We start from the raw sequence: 18,695 nt of genomic DNA, 5'->3' as shown, positions 1-18,695 counted from the left end.
TTTTTACACTTAATACTATCTTATAGATGATATAACAGAAATGAATGAGCATTAGCAGCCTGACATATAGAACCAGTATTCTAGTTGATGGTTTTCATCTTAAATCAAGCTCTAATTTGCCTTTTAAAAATGATCTTTTGATTTTTGATCTCCAGAGAGTGAACCTGTCTTTGTTTTTAGAGGTAGAGGTATAACTCTTTGGTACAGTGATCACCGTATTAGAGGATGTTATAACCTAGAAAGGTAGTTGTTCACTGATAGAACTCTGATATACCAGAGGAAGACAGTGAGATTAGAGATGTAGTTCATCTTATGTATATGACCAGTAACAAAAGAATGCAAACATGTCTTCTAACCTCTGTTGTAGGGTTCTTAGCCCTATAAGCTAGGCTTCCTGGAGATGGATGGTTCTAAGACAATATTACTGATTATAGTTTATAAATTTTCTTTTTCCCTCCTTCCCTCCCTCTCTCCCTTCCTCTCTCCTCTGCTCCTCCTCTCTCCCCCACTTTCTCTCTCTTTCATTTCTTTCTTTTTGACAGGCTCTCAATGTGCAGTCCCAGCTGTCCTGGAATCTGCTATATAGACCAGGCTTTCCTGAACTCATCACAGAGATCCACCTGCCTCTGCCTCCTGAGTGCTAGTTTAATATAAATATATACTTAAAAAATGAATCTGTTATTTTCTGTTTATATTTTATATTAGATACAAAGCTTATAATAATGTCTTTTTAATAGTTCTATTTTTTTCCCTGTTTGATTCTTTAGATCAAAAAGTCCCTTTAGCAAAGTGCGAACTGGTCCTGGAAGGGGTCGGAAACGTAAAATCCCTATCTCCAGTCAATCAGCATCATCATCAGAAGAAGGATATTTAGAGCGAATAGATGACTTGGACTTCTGCAGAGATAGCAATGTCCCCTTGAAGTTCAACAAGAAAACCAAAGGGCTCATTGATGGCCTTACCAAATTCTTCACCCCTTCTCCTGATGGGCGGAAAGCCCGTGGGGAGGTGGTAGACTACTCTGAGCAATACAGAATCAGGAAAAAGGGCAACAGAAAATCAAGCACTTCAGATTGGCCCACAGGTAAAAGTTTGAACCAAGCTTAGAAACAAAAATATTCCAAAAGTGTATTATTTGCATTAACACTAGTCATTTACATTTCATTGTAAAATTTATGGACAAGCCTGGTGGCATGAACCTGTAATGGTAGCACTGGAGAGTCTGAGGCAAGAGGACTACATGTTCAAGACCAGCCTGGGCTACATAGGGAGACTCTGTGTCAAAACAAAAATTGGGTATATATGAATGTATTAAAGGTACATACTTACATAATGCTGTGGCAGAAATTGGAGCCAGGGGGAAGCTGCAAGGTGTAACACTGGAAGCACCATGGCTTTTGCTTTATTCCTGGAAGGAAATTAGAAAGGACAGTTGTGGTTAAACTGCTGTTCGTTTATATATGATTTTCTACTTTAGATCTTGGGAAGTATATGTGTAAGTTTTCACATGTTCAACAGGGAAGGAAGGAGGTTCCTAGGTAGCTTCAGCCTGATGTTTAGACTGACTTCCAACTTCAAGTCAGAGGAATTTGATTAGCTGCCCTGATACTTAAAGCTTTAAGCAAATAGTGGTCTCTGTAGTGAGGCTTGAGTTTAGAGAAAATAACCCTGTCATGGAGTTGAAAGGGCTCTGAGAAAATTTCTGTTTGAAAAATAAAAACAAACTGGATCATGGGGACCAAAGTTCTAGGGTCTTACTATAGGAGAGGGTGCTTTTTGTTTGTTTGTTATTGTTTTGTTTACTTTTTTATTTTGAAGTTTTAAGAGCTTACCTACTATATGAAAATTTCTTAATTTTTGTTTCCTCTCTCAAAATGTCCCATGAACAAATGGTTGTATTATCTGCTTCTTCGTTCCTGCATATGTGAATGGTTGACTGGTCCAGGAGAGAAGTCCTCATCGCTCTCTGATCCTCCCTTTTCTGGCTTAGTGACTTGGCTTTTCACCAGAGTGGCAATCAGTTACTGTTTACATTCAAGACTCTCCATGTTAGATTATAGATGAGCTTCAGTTGGAACATGTTTATCCAAGAAGATGCACAATTCGTTTAGGTTAGACTTACAAAAAAAGACTCCTAAAATTTGCGTTGGAAATGGATTATTAGAAGAACCTCCTGGAAACTTAGAAATAGAAACTGTTCTAACAAATATGTAACAATACATAGAGAACTAACAATAAGCTTTAATTATTGCTGCATTTGCTTTAATAGGCTCTATGATTTTTATTTCTGCATTGTAAATATTAAGGAACAGTTTGTGCATCATTTTATACAGTGTCACAGAATGTAATACTAGGTCTATGCCTGCATCCATCCGTATTGTGCACTAGGGGGCATTAAGACTACTACTTGGTTACATTAGATTGTACTGTCTTTTCGGTTTGAGAATGTTGTCATCCTTGAGTTTTTGTCTCTTTTCTTCTTGTACTGAATGAATAACAGAGCCAGTGTATACAGTCAATCTGAAAAGAACTGTCACTGATTGGTCTTTTCAGCCATACTCAAAGAGGAGGTCACCAGCAGTGTCATCTTCAAATGCAAAGGATAATGAGCTGCATAATCCCCATACTCCCTTCACTAATTATTTTGCCCAGTTGAGGAAGAGCCATCATTTAGTGGATGATTATCATAATTTTTCATACTTACCCAGAGGATTATCATCTGTGGTCCTCAGGTTTGTGGAGTTTGTGCTTTAACAGGGCACCCAGAATGTGAAGGGAGTTAGTATTTCCTGATATCAGTCAAGGTAGCTCTTTTAAGACTGTGTGCTGCTTGTTGACACAGTAAATTCCTGCTAGACGTGTCAATAGTCACACTGTTTTGAAATAAAATTTCTATTCTTATACCCTTTTCTTGTTCTGTCTATTGAAATTAATCTTTTAATGAATTTAAATTTGGTTATGTCGTATTTTTTGTAAGATTTAAGACAATTTGGGATTTTCATCAGAAGGACAGATTTCTTAATACTTGAGTAATGTTTCTGAGAGTCAGTTTATTGCTGTCCTTTTCTTGGGTAGTACATAAGTAATATTAAGGTCTTCAGACTGAAAGCTCATATTAAATTGAAGACAGTGCAAATAACATGTGAGTCCTTTCTTTATGTGTAGACAATCAGGATGGCTGGGATAGCAAACAAGAAAATGAGGAACGCCTTTTTGGGAGCCAGGAAATCATGACGGAGAGAGATATGGAATTATTTCGTGACATCCAGGAGCAAGCGCTGCAGGTAAAGTTGCACATTGAGGCTGAGCAGTCAGGGAGCCGCAGAGCACAGGAAGCAGGACTGATGATGTGGTGGGGAAACCAAAAGAGCAGCTTAGTGAGACTAGATGTGGCTCTGCAGGTGTGTAGCTCTTCCCATTACAGGCTCTTGGCACACTGCAGCTACTTCGGTTTTGCCAAAGATTACATTGCTTTGATTGCCACTGTTAATGGAGCATACGATGTATATTTTCTTACTGTATGAAGTAGAGTTGGTTATTTCACTATTACTGTTTTTTGTGTGTATGAGTATTTTACCTGCTTGTAAGCCTGTGCCTCATACTCATGTTCCCTAGAGCTGGAGTTACAAACAGTTGTGAGCCGCCATGTGGGTGTTGGGAATCAAACCCAGGTCCTCTGCAAAAACCATTGCTCTTAGCTACTGAGCCATCCAGCCCTCAGAGAAAAGATTAGTTTCAACTCGTTTCAGAGATTGTAATCCATGGTCCTTTGGTTCTGTTGCTTTGTACTGGTAGCTGTGTGAGTGAAAACGCTTTAGGTTAAGAGATATTAGGTACATCAAGAAGAAGAGAGAGAATGGCAGAACAGGGGTCCTAGTAATCCCTTAAAGGTATGCCCAGTGACCCAACTTCCTTCTTTGAAGCCTCGTGTAGTAAGGATTCTTTGACCTTCCAGCAGTGTTATAAATCGGCAGCCAAGTCTTTTAACGTGTGGCTTTGGGGAGACATTTGAGATCCAGACCATAGCAGTAATCCTGCCTGTACGTTTGCTTAGACAGATAGTTCTTTTGCATTCTTGCCTGTGCTCCAAATTAGATCCATTAGCAGTGGATCCAGAACGTGTCCAGGATATGACTGTTGCTAATCGCTTCAAAACCACCGTATTTGGCTTGGGTATTACAATAGCCTCCAGACAGACCCTCTGGCCTCCACTTTTCCTTGGCCTCCTGCCTTAAGTCTCTAGTCTGTTCTTTACACAGAGAGTAATTATTGTGTGACCTAAGTTGGATTGTGCCACTTCTCTGCTCAGAAACCTCCAGTGTCTTTTAGCCCTACTTGGAATTAACAAACAACCACAACAACCCAAATCTGTATCCTTAACTTGAAGGTTTAGGGGTCTTGTGCATGCTTGCCGCTGCCTGCTTTCCTTTCACCCTTGCCAGTGTTCTCCAGCCCCAGGCACCTGCTTCCTGAGGTACAGCAGATGTAGTCTTCCCTTAGGACTCGATGGTCCTCATCTGGATTGTCCTTTCTGATGTCCACAGGCCTAGTGGATTGACTGTTTACCTCCTCTAGGCCCCATGGTTCCAGAGAGGCCATCCCCAACTCAAACTAAAGATGACACTGTTAGCCCGCCCATTGTGTCGCTGCCTTCCCATTTCCTGCTTGTTTGTCCTACCTAGTGCTGCTCCTCATCTCTGGAGTTGATTTCATTTTACTTATCTATGTGGAGGCAGGGTCTCACCATACAGCCCTGGCTGGCCTGAAGCTTACTGTGTAGACCAGGCTGGCCTTGAATTCAAAGCCTGCCTCAGCCTTCTAAGTGCTGGGATAAAAAGACTTGTGCCACCACACCCAGCTTGAATTTATTTATTTCTAGGATTTAAGTATCTTAAGAGCAGATACTTTTGTCTTTATTTACTGCTGTAAACTGATTAAGTATCTTAAGAGCAGATACTTTTGTCTTTATTTACTGCTGTAAACTGATTGATTAGACTGAAGTCAAGGCTTTATTTAATGGATGGACATTTGAATGAATGTTTCTGCTGGGAGAAATAGGATGAGAATAAGAGTAATGGGTATGTGAAGAAAAAGATGACTAGAGAGAGTGTTAAAAGGGGCTACTGAGCCTCCCAGGACAGCAGGTAATAGTAAACTGGTTAGTAGTATGTTTGCTTCTCCTGGGGTAATAGGTAAACTTCTACAAAAGAATAGACTAACTGTGTGTGTGTGTGTGTGTGTGTGTGTGTGTGTGTGTGTGTGTGTGTGTGTGTGTGTGTATTGTTTCCAGGAGAGTAGGTGCCAGTCTACAGACAAGCTTTTCTATCTGGCACAGTGTGTCTGAGGAGCCAGGGAATTGGCATGTGCCTACAGGGAAAGATCCAGGGGAAACAAAGGGTGTGTGTGTGTGTGTGTGTGTGTGTGTGTGTGTGTGTGTGCGCGCGCGCGCGCTCACACACTCACTTGTGTAAAGAGATTTAGTAGATTATCTTACACATTAGGGGTTGGAAAGTCCAATAGTGATCATGTGCAGGCTGGTAGCTGTTTAGTTCTTAAATATGGATGCATTAGCAGTTCTAGTCTGGTATTAAAGGTCTAGAAGATTCCTGATTGCCTCATATTCAGTCCACATTGGAAAACTGAAGAACCTGGAGTCTCCTGTCCGGGAGGACTGTAGCAGCCACCACCTAGATGAGCAAAGACAGGCAGGCAGCATTGCTTTATTTCTCTGGTTTCTTTAGCGTTAGACCACCTATTGGGAAGTCCTGCCCAATCTGAGTGTGAAAGGTCTCCTCCTTCAGTTAAACTCCTCTGGAAATGCCCAATGGACACACCCAGAGTTGTATGTTTCCTAGGTGGTTCCAAATCCTGCCAAGAGGGTGACCAAGATTAACCATCACATCCAGCACTTTACTGTTTATGTGGTGTACACTAGGTAAGAGTGAGAATGAACTCTGAAGACCGGCAGGCACTCCAAGAAAGGGGTTTATTTCCACAGCAATTTATTAAGCTTGTGTCTTGCATTAAGGACATAAACAGGTAGATATTGTATGTCTAAATCTAGCAATTGAAGTAGGAATGTATAGGAATTCTGATGTAATGATCTTTCCCCATGATATTGATGGATTTGGAATATGTCTGGCTTTGTACTAAATATGCAGGTAAAGATACAGACTCGGGAACTTTCAGTTTGTATCGGAAACTTTCATTTGTGTCAGTCATAAGGGACACAATGGCAAATAATCATAAACACGAAATATAAAGTGATAGTAGAAAGACAGGAGGAATGCAATGAGAGATTTTCATAGGGCTTCCTGACCCACATTGCTGGTGGCTGTGTTCAGAAGATGTGTAGAAAAAGAAGATGTTTTGAAAGTAGTGATCTCAAGATTGAAAAGACAGTCAGCAAGGCAGGCAAAAAGCTGTGAGAAGAGTGCTACAAGGGCATTGCCTAGACAGTGCCAGGGTCAGCAAAAGGAGTTGAGGAACTCGGTTCAGTGTGACTAGGGGATGCGTAAAGATCACACAGAGGAAACTGGAGAAACAAGCCAGAAGTTAGGATTTGGGCTTCTTAGTCTTGAATCTAATGTTTTGGGAGGCCCTCAGATGGAATAGCAAGATCATATTTGCATTAAGGATTGTTTTTTTCTTAGGCTGAATGTGTACCTCAGTTGGTAAGACTGCTTGCCTAGAATGCACAGAATTTTAGGGTTTGGTCCCCTGTAACACATGAAATCAAATGGTGATGGTACATACCTGTAATCCCAGAACTCAGAAGGTGGACGCAGAAGGATCAGAAATGTTTAAGATGATCTTGTAGTAATTCAGTAATTGATTGGGCCCAGTGCAAGTGAATGAGTGAGTACATGTATAGATGCTACCTTTTCCTGCAGAGCCTTGTTGTCTTTAAACCTGAGTGAGTGGAAAACCCTTCCTCTGAAGTCAGACTACACAGGGGAATTGAGGTGGTGGAGTACATAAGTGCCTGAGCGCATGTGCCAGAGCATTGCACAGCGCCAGAAGTGAAGGTGTGTGTAGGAAGAGGGGGTTCTGGCTCGTGGCTGTGGTAATGTGTAAACAGCTGTACTGGAACTGGATCTCCACATTCTCATCGGGTATCCGACTAGAGGAGCACCGGGCGGCTGATGGGAGGACTCTGCCATGGCAGGCTGCATCCCAGCAGGTGCATGCTTCAGCTTTCATACTTTCTAGTTAATGCAGACCTCAGGAAGCTTAGCTTTGGGGTTGGTGTTTGGTCATTCTATTTTCCTATACTCCTTCTGTTGTTGTGATCTGCAAAGGTAGATGAAAAGATCTTACTGTGGAAATTAGAAGACTCAGAATCCAGAGTGCAGTTTAAAGAAGAGCCTTTTAAAGTCCATTTACTAACTTGTATTTTCATCTTGTGTGGTGGGTTTCTGTATTGTTTACGGTTGGAGGACACTGGTACTCCTGATGGTACAGTGCATTTTATCCAGCTAGTAGAAGATGATCGTCTTTTGTTTTGAGGTCTCAGGAAGAGCTTGGTCTCTCTTGGCTGTATTCCAGGGTGAAACCTGAGCTAAGTCCCTTGGCCTTTGAGGAAAGGGATGATTAGGAAAGGGGAAGGAGGGAATTATCAAATCCGATGTGCTTAAGAGGTTTCTTTCTTATTAATGAATTTCATTCAGACCATAGAATAGAGTCTTCATCTTTGTAGTTTTGTTATATGTGTATCTGTGGGTTCCAACAGGGGGCTTTTAATCTCAATGTTGAAGGATAATTTTGATTTTCTTTTGATGAAGAGTTATTAATACTTATATCTGGTCAGCCTGAATTGTAGTTCCGTCATTTTCTTGGGTGGCTTGATACTTGTAAAATGTCTGTGATGAACTCATTCATGTATATGTGAATTTGTTGTTAGATAGTATGCAGAGTAAGTCAGATTGCCTTTGCAGTTACTGTTTTATACCTGACCTTTAGAAGCAGCTTGTATTTGAACCTCTGGTATAGAAGACAGGCAGGTCATCAGGGCTATAAACCCTACTCCTTTCTTGACAGTAGTACACTTTAGGTTATTACAGGAGTGAGGGGAACATCGAGACTGCATTTAAAGACAGTAGGACAAGATTGCCTGTGTAAAACCAAGTGTGATTTTGTTCAGTCTAACTGTGCGCAGCTGCTAGTGAAGAAAATCTCACATGTGGTGCGAATTGAAGACCTTTCTGGTACTTGCTTGGTCGTATTATTTTTGTATTGTTCTTAACTATTTACTTTCCCAAGACAGGAAATCCTTCTTTTCTGTGTGTGCTTATGTGATCAGTGTAGGTCGTTTGTTTTGTTGCTAGCTCGGGGAGTAGTCAACATCCTGCACTGCAGTGTCTTTTAATAATTAAATTGTTAAGGGAGTAGGCTTATTTGAGGAAGTAAGTGCCCAGTGTCACTAAGCAGAAAGGTCAGTGACAAAAGTCAGTATAACAGAACTACATATGGTTTTAGGAGGTTTGTTAGCATTCTATTTATTTGAGCCTGCCATTTAAAGATACAACTTACTTCAAGACTTGTTAGCTTGCTCTTGATTTCTTGTTCACTTATGGGTCCTGAAAAGACAACGTGTATATTTAGGGCATTATTATTATTATTATTATTATTATTATTATTATTATTATTATTTAGTTGTTGTTAGGTTAGTGTATTTGATTTAGCTAACTTGTACAGTATTTTTCTTGATTGCACAGAAAGTCGGAGTAACTGGGCCCCCTGACCCACAAGTCCGCTGTCCCTCTATCATTGAGTTTGGGAAGTATGAAATTCACACCTGGTACTCCTCTCCATATCCTCAAGAATACTCAAGGTATGTTTTGAGAGTCCTTTGCCTTTTTTTTTTTTAAAATCCCTTAAGACTTTAGAACTAGAAGGTATCCAGTGGTGGTTCATCCAGTTCATCTTTTCACATTTGAAGAGCTTTCAAATGTCTGTAATAGTAGTGTGCTTCAAACAGCTGCTTCATTCTAGCTAGCTTTAGACATCACTGACTGACACCCATCTGAAGCTATTGTTTAAAACCATAAACCATACTAAATTGACTGACTTAATATACTGTGAGATTATCTTTAAGGTAATATTATGAATAGTAACACTTAAGCTGAACTTATTAAGAAAAGATTAAATTATATGCAGGTATGATCCATTTTGTGTGTGTGTGTGTGTGTGTGTGTGTGTGTGTGTGTGTGTGTGTGTGTGTGTGTGTTATGTGTACATATAAAAGGAAGGCAAGAAATTCATTAACTCCTATAGTACCCTGTTATTCAGTGATTTATTCCTTTGGAGTTTTGAATAGCTATGATCATGTATGATCAAAAAGAAAAAGGCTAAACCTTTATTTTCTTCATGATGTTTTAAAAAAGTTATTTTAAAAAGTAATTTTATTACATTTGTATGTGCATATGTGTGCTGTAGCATACATGTAGGAGTCAGTGGACAAACCATGGGAGTCAGTTCTCTCCTTCCACCATGTGGGTCGTGGGGATTAAACTCAATATTATTTTACCTGCTGAGCCATCTCATTGGTCCCTGTTACCATTATTTTAAAGCAAGTTCTTTACAAGCTTTCTCTATCACAAGTATTAATATGTCAGCTGTCCAGAGATTACAATACAGTAAAATTGAAACTACAAGCACCGTGACTCTTCTACTTAAGGGAGGAGTGGATATAGAGAGCCAGCTTTTGTACTTGGGAAAGATGATGCGAATACAGCCATGGACTTTTGTCTTATAAGGCAAAAGTATTCATGAAGTTGTTGCGGTGTATTCTGATACAATTGTAATTAGAACCATTTGTAAAGAGGCTGGTTCAGTGAAGGAGTAAATATTGCCAGCAGAAAATAACCAAAAAGTATAATGAGAATCATGATTAAAGACAGAAAGAAACAGGATAGGAACTATGCTGTGATATCCTCTTAGAGCAGAATTTTAGATATTTCCCATATATTTCCATATTCATTGTAATTCCTTTAGTTCTCCATGAGAAATATCCAGCAACATAATAGTGTCTTTAGTAATTTCAGATTTTTTTTCTGTCCTTGTTTTTATTCTTACAGATACTTATTTAAAAACTAAATTTTTCTACTCAGTTGAATTCAATAGATTTAGTTGTAAATTCTTTTTGAGTTGAGAAAAATGCTTAGAGATCTTAGTTTTTTCTTTTTAATGTGTTTGTGGTATATGTGCCTTTGTGTATGCATGTTCACGTGTGTGTGTGGATGCATATACAAGCACCTGTGTATGCGAGCATGTAGAGGCCCAAGGTTGAAGTAGGAAATCTTCCTGTATGATTCTTCTCCTTACTCATTTGAGGCAGGACCTCTCAATAGAACCCAGCTCACTCATATAGCTAATTTCACTAGCTATCTTGCTCAGGGATCCCCTGTCTCTGCTGAAGTAGCAGGTGGGCAACCAGTCCCACCAGGTATCTTGGTGGGTTCTGGGTCTGCACTTCAGTCCTATTGCTTGCATGGTAAGTCTTTTCACTTCTGGGCCCTTTTTCACATAATAAACCTCTATTCTTAATTTTGGTGGTCCCTACTTACTGGTTTATACTGTTACTTCTAGATTAATTTCTTAGTAAATACTTTTAAAACAAAGTACCATAGCACGCAAAAACTTTGTAGCAAACAAGAAAGGATCCTGAAAGAAAAAATTTAACAGGGGTGATAGGAAAGAACTTTAGGGTATGCTGCATAAGATCCAAGTACTTATATATGCCTTGTGTGTTAAGTCATCTTTTCCTGGTTCATGCAAACAGGTAAACCAAAGTAAAAGAACACCAGGGAAGCCATAGTATATAACCTGAATGGGGCCCAGGGAAAAACCTGACACCTGGGTGGCCTCCACTTAGAGATTAGTTTCATGATACTCTTTTTGCTGTGAGGTCACCTTGAGGTCTTAATAAGGCCAATTCCCATGTAAGAAAGTAGCTTAAGAAATTCCGCTGCCTTTTGATTCTCTTCCTGTTTTGATTTGAGGCGTAGACTATGAGATTACTGCTTGAACCAGATTTGCATAATCTCCATTACTGAAAAAGAAGCCAAACACAGTCTTTAGGGCCTTGGCTACTAAATGATGAGATAAAATGGAAGAAAAGAAAGTAAAAAATTACTGCTATAAATTATAGCTTGGGTAACTGTCATCTTTTGAGCTTGATAACTAACTAAGCATCTCTGGTGTAACTCTGTGGGGTGAAGATTTCTATCTTCTTTTGCAGAAGTGGTCCAGCAAGCATATTCGGGCAATGTAGTTTATATATAGATGGCTGAAATAGGATGTGAGCACACTCTGAATCACATAGCTGTAAACCGACTGTTGAGTCATACTCCATGTAGCATGTGTGACCTGCCTTCCTCTTTAATTTAAGAAATATTTGATGTGGCGTATCTCTGGCCCTTTTTTTACATTTTGCTAATTTGTGATGCTCCTGCTTGGCCCCTTGTATACATTATGAATGGGCCAAAGACTATTAGACTTCTTTTAAAACATAAACTACTATTATAGCTGCAAGGCTAGTCAGTTAATGTAAATTAGCAACTGAGATGAAAATACCTGAAAAAATAATTTTAAGCCTTAATGTTACTTGCTGAGTAATACTTTTACAGCCTTTTTAAAATTTGTGTGTGTGTGTGTGTGTGTGTGTGTGTGTGTGTGTGTGTGTGTATACACACACATGTGTGGGCCATGGCACAGATGTGGAGATCTGGAGACAACTTTTTGGTCTCTGCTTCCACCTTGTTGAGGTTGGGTCTCATTTCTGCTGCTGGCTCTGTACTTCGGGCTAGCCAACCCAAAAGTTCCTGGGCAATTCTCCTGTCTTGCCATAGGAATGCTGGGATTACCAATGCAAGCTACCACATCCTGATGTTGTGATTTTTTTTTTTTTGTCTTTGTTTTTTGTTTTGTTTCAGACAGGTTCTCACTGTGTAGCCTTGTCTGGCCTAAAACTCAGAGGCAGAGATGCATCTGCCTCTGCCTCCCAAGTGCTGGGATTAAAGGTGTGCACCACCACACCTGGCTTTTGTCTTTTTATTTATTTTTGAAGCTAGAAACATAACCCAAGGCCACCTTGCACTTGGGAGTGCTCTGCCACTGAGCTAACTATCCAACACCCTTCACACAGCACCCCAATTTTTGTTTTCCAGAGACTGACTCAGGTCATCAGGATTGTACGGCTATCTATATATCTTAACAGCCCAGAGTGATTTTTTTTCATTCATTCATTCATTCATTTCATTTATTCGTTTATTTTTGAATAGACAGGGTCTCACTATATAGTCCTCGCTGGCCTTGAACTCAAGAGATCTGCCTACCTCTGCCTCTGGAGTGCTTGGATTAAATACATATGTCACCATGCCCTGCCCAGAATAATAAACTTTTGATTGACAGAGTTTCATACAATGTTATTTGTTTTTGTTGTTGTTTAAACTATGGAAGGAAAGAAATAGAGCTTTAGGGGCAGAAAGGACATGTATATAGTAGAGCTTTACTTCCCGAAACATACTCAGTGTTACAGTTTCATAGTTAAAAGCACTCACAAAGTATGTTTTTACATTGTACACTTCATGTCCATTTGCCCAGTACTACATATACACTTATATGTCTCTAGTACAGAGTCTGATACCTGGTAAGTATTCAAGAGCTTATTTACTGAAATCTACAACATGAATGAAGAAGTAAATAAGGAATTACGAATCTATATATTTATTCTGCTTATTGGAGATTGTTCAGGGATAACTAATGTGAGTTTTTTCAGGTCTGTTGATTGACGTAAAAAGCTAGGGAATTAGTAATCTACTCGGAAGCTCACTGAACTAGGTGTCTTGATTCTCACGTTCACCCTCGTGCCACGCTGCTATCTAAAGTTCGGGGTGCCCCCCCTCCCCTAGAGATAATGCTCCATTCTTACCACTTTTTTTAAAGTTAATTCTTTTTTATTTTGGGGGTGGCACACAGAAATCAGAGGACAACTTGTGGGAGTCATTTCTTCCTTCCACCATGTCTGTCAGGGGAATCCCTCCGATTGTCAGGCTTAGCAGCAGGTGCCTTTGACCAGGGACCGACTGGTCTCACCAGCGCCTCTTCTTCCCACTCTTTAACACGGTGGTAGTGAGACAGAGCAGAGCTGAGAGTCATGGAGATTGAAGATCTATACCATATAAAGCCCTATTTTAATTATCATTTGCAGGCTGCCTAAATTGTATCTTTGTGAGTTCTGTCTAAAATATATGAAAAGTAGAACTATTCTACAGCAGCACATGAAGAAATGTGGTTGGTTCCATCCTCCTGCCAATGAGATTTACCGAAAGAATAATATTTCTGTCTTTGAGGTAAGGTAGCTGTCTAGTACCTGTCTTCCTGACCATTTCAAAACCAGTGCTCTCTGTGACCTGTTGTTCATTCACTCCGAAGTCAGACGATTCATGAATGTGAGAAGCAGAACTAGGCCAGTTCAGATGGCACCAAGTCCACCAGCTTGACCTTACAATAAATTACTCTAATTTCATTGACTCAAAAATGTCAGGCCAGGCATAATGTAGCTTAGTATGTTATGTATCACTAAAAGGGAACAATACTGCTAATTGAAATTTTTAAGATTCCATTTGACAAAATGCCAGCCAATTTTACATTGTGCTACGGATGTGATAAAAATAGATCTGTAAAATAGAGCATTTAGAAAGGATTTGTAAACCAGGAATATTGGCTTATGCCTATAATCTCAGAAGGCTGAGGCAGGAGGGTTGCCATGAATTTGAGGCCAGCCTGGGCTACACAGTGAGTTCCAGGCCAACCTGAGCTACAGTCTCGGGGGGGGGGGGGGGGAGGAGGGAAGCAAAACAAAAACAACAGTTACTAAAGTGTTTCTGTTATTCAAAAAGACCATCTTCTGGAAGTGTGTTTAGTAGCATTAGTAAATCGTAGTGGGTTGATAGGATGACGGTATGAGTTACACTGTGTCTGTGATTCTGTGTTATCATTAACAGTGGTCTTTAAGTTCTTGGTCCACAGTTGTATGGCTGAGAGCTAAGTATTGAGTACTTGTATGTTGGGTCCTGTTAATTAATGTAGTGATAGATTTTCAGATGCTCTGCATCTCTACTGTCTCTCTCACTTTATGACCCATTTAGTTCATCAGTAGAGGGGAGCATGTCACCTGGGCATCAGAAGTGTCAAGTGTACTATACAGTATTGCTTGAGAGTACTCAGCAGCCAATTGCTTCTTGACCTTTCCATATAATAGGTATGTGTTCTATAGAAACTCATAGTAAGGCAGCTCACCTAGAGTGCAGTTAGTGTGGCACTGTCTTGAGATAGCTAGTATGGGGTCCATCAGCATTTTCATAGACAAGCGCGGAGATATCGGGATGGACAGAATGTGTGCTGATCTCAGCCCCCTTGAGGCTCCTTTGCCAGATGCTCACCTAAGACACACTGCCTGGCACTTCTGAGTGGCAGTAATTAGCACTCCCTCTGTAATTCTGTCTGGGGCTGTGCCAGATCATGGTGGGCAGACAGTACTGTATCAGGCTGCTGCCGGGATCTCAGTCTCATTATATTTTCCCTAGTAAGTACATTTTAGAAGAGATTACATTTAGACTGTTTGTTAAATACTTTTGAAAATGAAGCTTGCCATCTGAAGTATCCCTGAAGTTAACTTTTTAGAAAAGCAAAAATGCCATTTCAAATCTAGGTTCTCACCTCCTTACCTATTCATGTTTTGTTGAGGTTTAAGATCTTATGTGTTTGGTCATCTTTGAACAGCAAATATTGTCATACTGCCATTTCAGAGGGTAGCATTTAGGCCATGTATTCTGATCACTTAGGCTAGACCAAGGGTACTGAGTGATGCGTGTTGCTGATGTGTGTAACTCTAAAACCAAAGGACATTTTCCTGACCACTTTTTTGTTTTGTTTGTTTTTTTCCTTTAGGTTGATGGGAATGTGAGTACCATTTATTGTCAAAATCTGTGTCTCTTGGCAAAGTTGTTTCTTGACCACAAAACACTCTATTATGACGTGGAGCCATTCCTTTTCTATGTTCTAACACAGAATGATGTCAAGGGCTGCCACCTTGTTGGCTACTTTTCTAAAGTAAGTATGTCATTTTAAAAAGTTTGAATTCACCTAGAAATTTGGGACAATCTCTGCTGATTCTCAGGAAGGGACAACAATATAAAATCTTGGGGTACCTTTTAGCTTTAGAAGGAGCATTGAGAAACTTATCAACTGCTAGAAGATGCCTGGTAACATTCAGCAGACTATTCTCCTAGGAAAAAAGAACTACTGGTATACTCAAGAGGAAAATCTCTAACCTGAGCTCTAATCCCATGATGCTAAGAGACAGAGCTTGTGAAGTAAACACCATCATTACCTCTTGAAGCTCATTAGCAACAGAAATACTCTAAGTGGATTTTTAGGCATGGAAATACAGTTTCTCGTCAGACTGTATGACAGATATATTCCGAAGCAAGTCTCTGTTTTAAGTGTACAAAACAGATTACTGGAATATCCTAGTTTATAAGAGGTCTTTAGGGCTACCTTCTTAGTTAAATAAGATTGGAAATATATCAGCTATTTTATGAAACTCTATTTGTGCCCCACATTTAGGAATATTTTACATACAGTTAAGTATACAATCCATGGTAGCCTGGCCTTTCTAGCAGTGCAGGAGCTGCCTGGAATATTTCACTGGGGTGGAGCTGCCGACAAGGTGCTGCCGATTCCTGGGAGCTCAGGTTCCTTTGCTGACCTTGGGCATCAGTACTTTGGTTTTTAGTGGCTGGTAGTATTGGATGGCATCATTGTGTTTTTTGTTACTACTGTCCTGAGGTGGTTGCTTTGCATCTGTGGTAGTGATGAACATTGCCCTGCCTTCTCCCAGAGGCATTTTCTTGCTGTGCATTGCTATTCCCTAAGGACCATGACTGGTTTTGGCTGGTAGTGTTTGATTATTAATGATTAGCACTACTATTCAGCTTTACCCATCTATTATTATAAAACTTGGCTTCTGTTTTCTCTACCAGGAAAAGCATTGCCAACAGAAATACAATGTCTCTTGCATAATGATTCTTCCCCAATACCAACGTAAGGGCTACGGCAGATTTCTCATCGATTTCAGTAAGGATTGCATTAACATATTTTCTCATTCTTTCTTCCTGTGGAGTTGTTGGGTATATATATTTAAAGATTTGTAAGTTTCTTATATTTCTTTGTTTCTCTGTTTTAAACATTTGTTATGTCCCCCAGGATGCATGTGGAACTCAGAGGACAGCTTGCAGGACTTGGTTTTTCCTTTCCTCCTGTGTGTCCTGAAGATTGAACTCAAGTCATCACCTTAGCAGTAACACCTTTACCTGCTGAGCCATCTTGCCATTTCTCGTCATATTTATTGTTGTGTGTGCTTCTTAAACTTAAAGCCACGGTCTTTTTTCCTTTGGCTTAACACAAAATCATTTTTTTAATAACTAATACCAGATACAGTTTTGTTGGGGCCAGCGAAATGGCTCAGTGAGTAAAAGCACCTGCTGCCAGACCAAATGACTTGAGCTTCATCCCTGTATCACACATGGTGGAAAAGAGAGCCACCCTCTGCCTGTTGCTCTCTGACCTCCGCATGCATGCTATGGCACATGCATCTGCTCCACACACACGAACACATGCATATACAAGTTTAAACAAGATTTGTTTGATGCAGTTTTTATGAGATCAGCAGTAAATGTCTTTAATGTGCAGCTGTTGATTTCCAGTAGGACTTAGTTATATGCAGTAGCACTAATCCACAGCCGTGTTGGAAACATTGCATAACTACTAAACAGATGTTCAGAAGGAAGTGCAGCACTGCCTCTTTCCATTATCCCCGTCATCTGAGGAAATGCGTGTGTGTTTAGTTACGGCTCTACCTAATGTTAAAAAGTACATGGCCCAGCTTTAAATGCCCTAAAAGTGAATCTTACAGGAAATAATTTCATCTGAGTTAAAAAGTCAAAGCCAATAGTCCTAAAGAGATAATGGTGAAATGTACATTATGTTTCACAGTGATAATTTTAGAAAATATTGAAAAGAGCCTATGTGGAAATAATGGATCAGATTAAGGATATTGAGTGTTTATTTTGTTATTTTGAGTCAGGGTCCCACTATGACTCCCTGGCTGGCCTGGAACATACAAAGATCTGCCTACCTCTGGCTCCTCCCAAATACTGGAATTAAAGGCATGTGCCTGGCCAAACTTAGGGTTTTGATTCTAGTCCTGAGAAACTAATTCTTTTTTTGGTTTTTCAAGACACGGTTTCCCTTGTGTAGCTTTGGAGCTTTTCCTGGAACTCACTTTGTAGCTCAGGCTGGCCTCAAACTCACAGAGATCCGCTTGCCTCAGCCTCCTGAGTGCTGGGATTAAAAGCATGCGACACCACCGCCAGGCTGACAAACTAATTCTTATCTGGGCCATTTAAGCTTGGTTTACTTGGCTTTTGACCATATTGACTAATTTGTGTGTGTGGAGGTGGGCATGGGTGTTGCATCCATGTAGTCACAACAATGAGGAGGCTGACTCCCAAATTTCACACCTGCCTGCATAAGAAAGACCTTATCTCAAATGAACAAGGTTAGGGAAATATACTTAGATTAACTCATATTTTGAGGCATGTAAACAAGTATGATGACTGTGTATTTTAACTTTTTCTAGTGTAATATATTTTTCCAGATTACTGTTCTTAGACTGATATTAAATACTCATTCCATAATGACAAAAGCAACTTTTCTACTGTTTCTGTTTTCAATGATTTTTTTCTGAGAACTTTTGCCCCTTCTCTTTATTCCAGTTCTTGAATGCTATGCACTAAACTAGAGGAAAGAGTAATGTCATAGCATGCTCCCAGGGGTACACTCATGCTTCCTTCCCAAGGGGAGGGGAGGGGAGAAATGACCAACAGTACCTTCACAGAAGGAGCCACAGTCTTAACAGGATTGCACAAAACCAAGGCACCCCTGTGTCCTTCTCAGGTCACAGAGTCTTGTTCTCTAGTGGTCCAAACAAAACAAAGATTTCCCCCCCATCTCCCCTAGTAATACATGGAAATTAAACAGCATTGTTGCTTTAATCTTACTAGTGCAGCTTGTAGAGAAACTTTTGTTTTTTAGCAGTTTTCGTATTTTAACAAGGTGACATATTGACTGTAGAGAAAATATAATTCAGTGTTCAGTATATTAAACATATAACCTTCCCTGCAAATTGTTTTAAAGCAGTTTTAAAGGTCTATTCTCTATTTTTTGAAGGTATTTGTCTTTGAAATTAACGTTGATGATAGTACTTGGGTTGGTTGATTGTATACAGGAACATTGATGTTTTTAAGGTCTCTGACATGTTTGTAATTCGGGCTCCCCAGGTTATTTGTTATCTAAGCGTGAAGGCCAAGCAGGGTCCCCTGAGAAACCACTGTCAGATCTAGGTCGTCTTTCCTACATGGCTTACTGGAAAAGTGTAATATTGGAGTGCCTTTATCACCAAAACGATAAACAAATCAGCATTAAGAAGCTAAGCAAGTTGACTGGGGTCTGTCCTCAAGACATTACTTCCACACTCCACCACCTGCGAATGCTGGACTTCCGCAGTGACCAGTGAGTGTCTGTCACACCCCTTTGTATACCTTGGAAATGGGATTAGGTTGACGAAG

The 18,695-nt window shown here is 40.0% G+C and overlaps 1 protein-coding gene across 2 annotated transcripts in view; it reads left to right on the top strand.

The window, feature by feature from the left end:
- Kat6a (lysine acetyltransferase 6A) overlaps window positions 1-18,695 on the top strand; it is an 83,196-nt gene that overhangs the window by 50,448 nt on the left and 14,053 nt on the right. For both annotated transcript variants that reach the window (XM_006982989.4, XM_076553637.1), the window contains 7 exons: window positions 768-1,084; window positions 3,166-3,284; window positions 8,718-8,833; window positions 13,214-13,355; window positions 14,956-15,117; window positions 16,050-16,143; window positions 18,408-18,639. In XM_006982989.4, coding sequence (XP_006983051.1) covers window positions 768-1,084; window positions 3,166-3,284; window positions 8,718-8,833; window positions 13,214-13,355; window positions 14,956-15,117; window positions 16,050-16,143; window positions 18,408-18,639 — 1,182 coding nt within the window. The remainder of the gene's footprint in view (window positions 1-767; window positions 1,085-3,165; window positions 3,285-8,717; window positions 8,834-13,213; window positions 13,356-14,955; window positions 15,118-16,049; window positions 16,144-18,407; window positions 18,640-18,695) is intronic.

Source organism: Peromyscus maniculatus, chromosome 17, assembly GCF_049852395.1.
Source record: "Peromyscus maniculatus bairdii isolate BWxNUB_F1_BW_parent chromosome 17, HU_Pman_BW_mat_3.1, whole genome shotgun sequence".
In the NCBI taxonomy this organism is placed as follows: domain Eukaryota; kingdom Metazoa; phylum Chordata; class Mammalia; order Rodentia; family Cricetidae; genus Peromyscus; species Peromyscus maniculatus.
The sequence above is the reverse complement of the archived record's forward strand: the minus strand, read 5'-3'. Positions and strand labels throughout refer to the sequence as shown.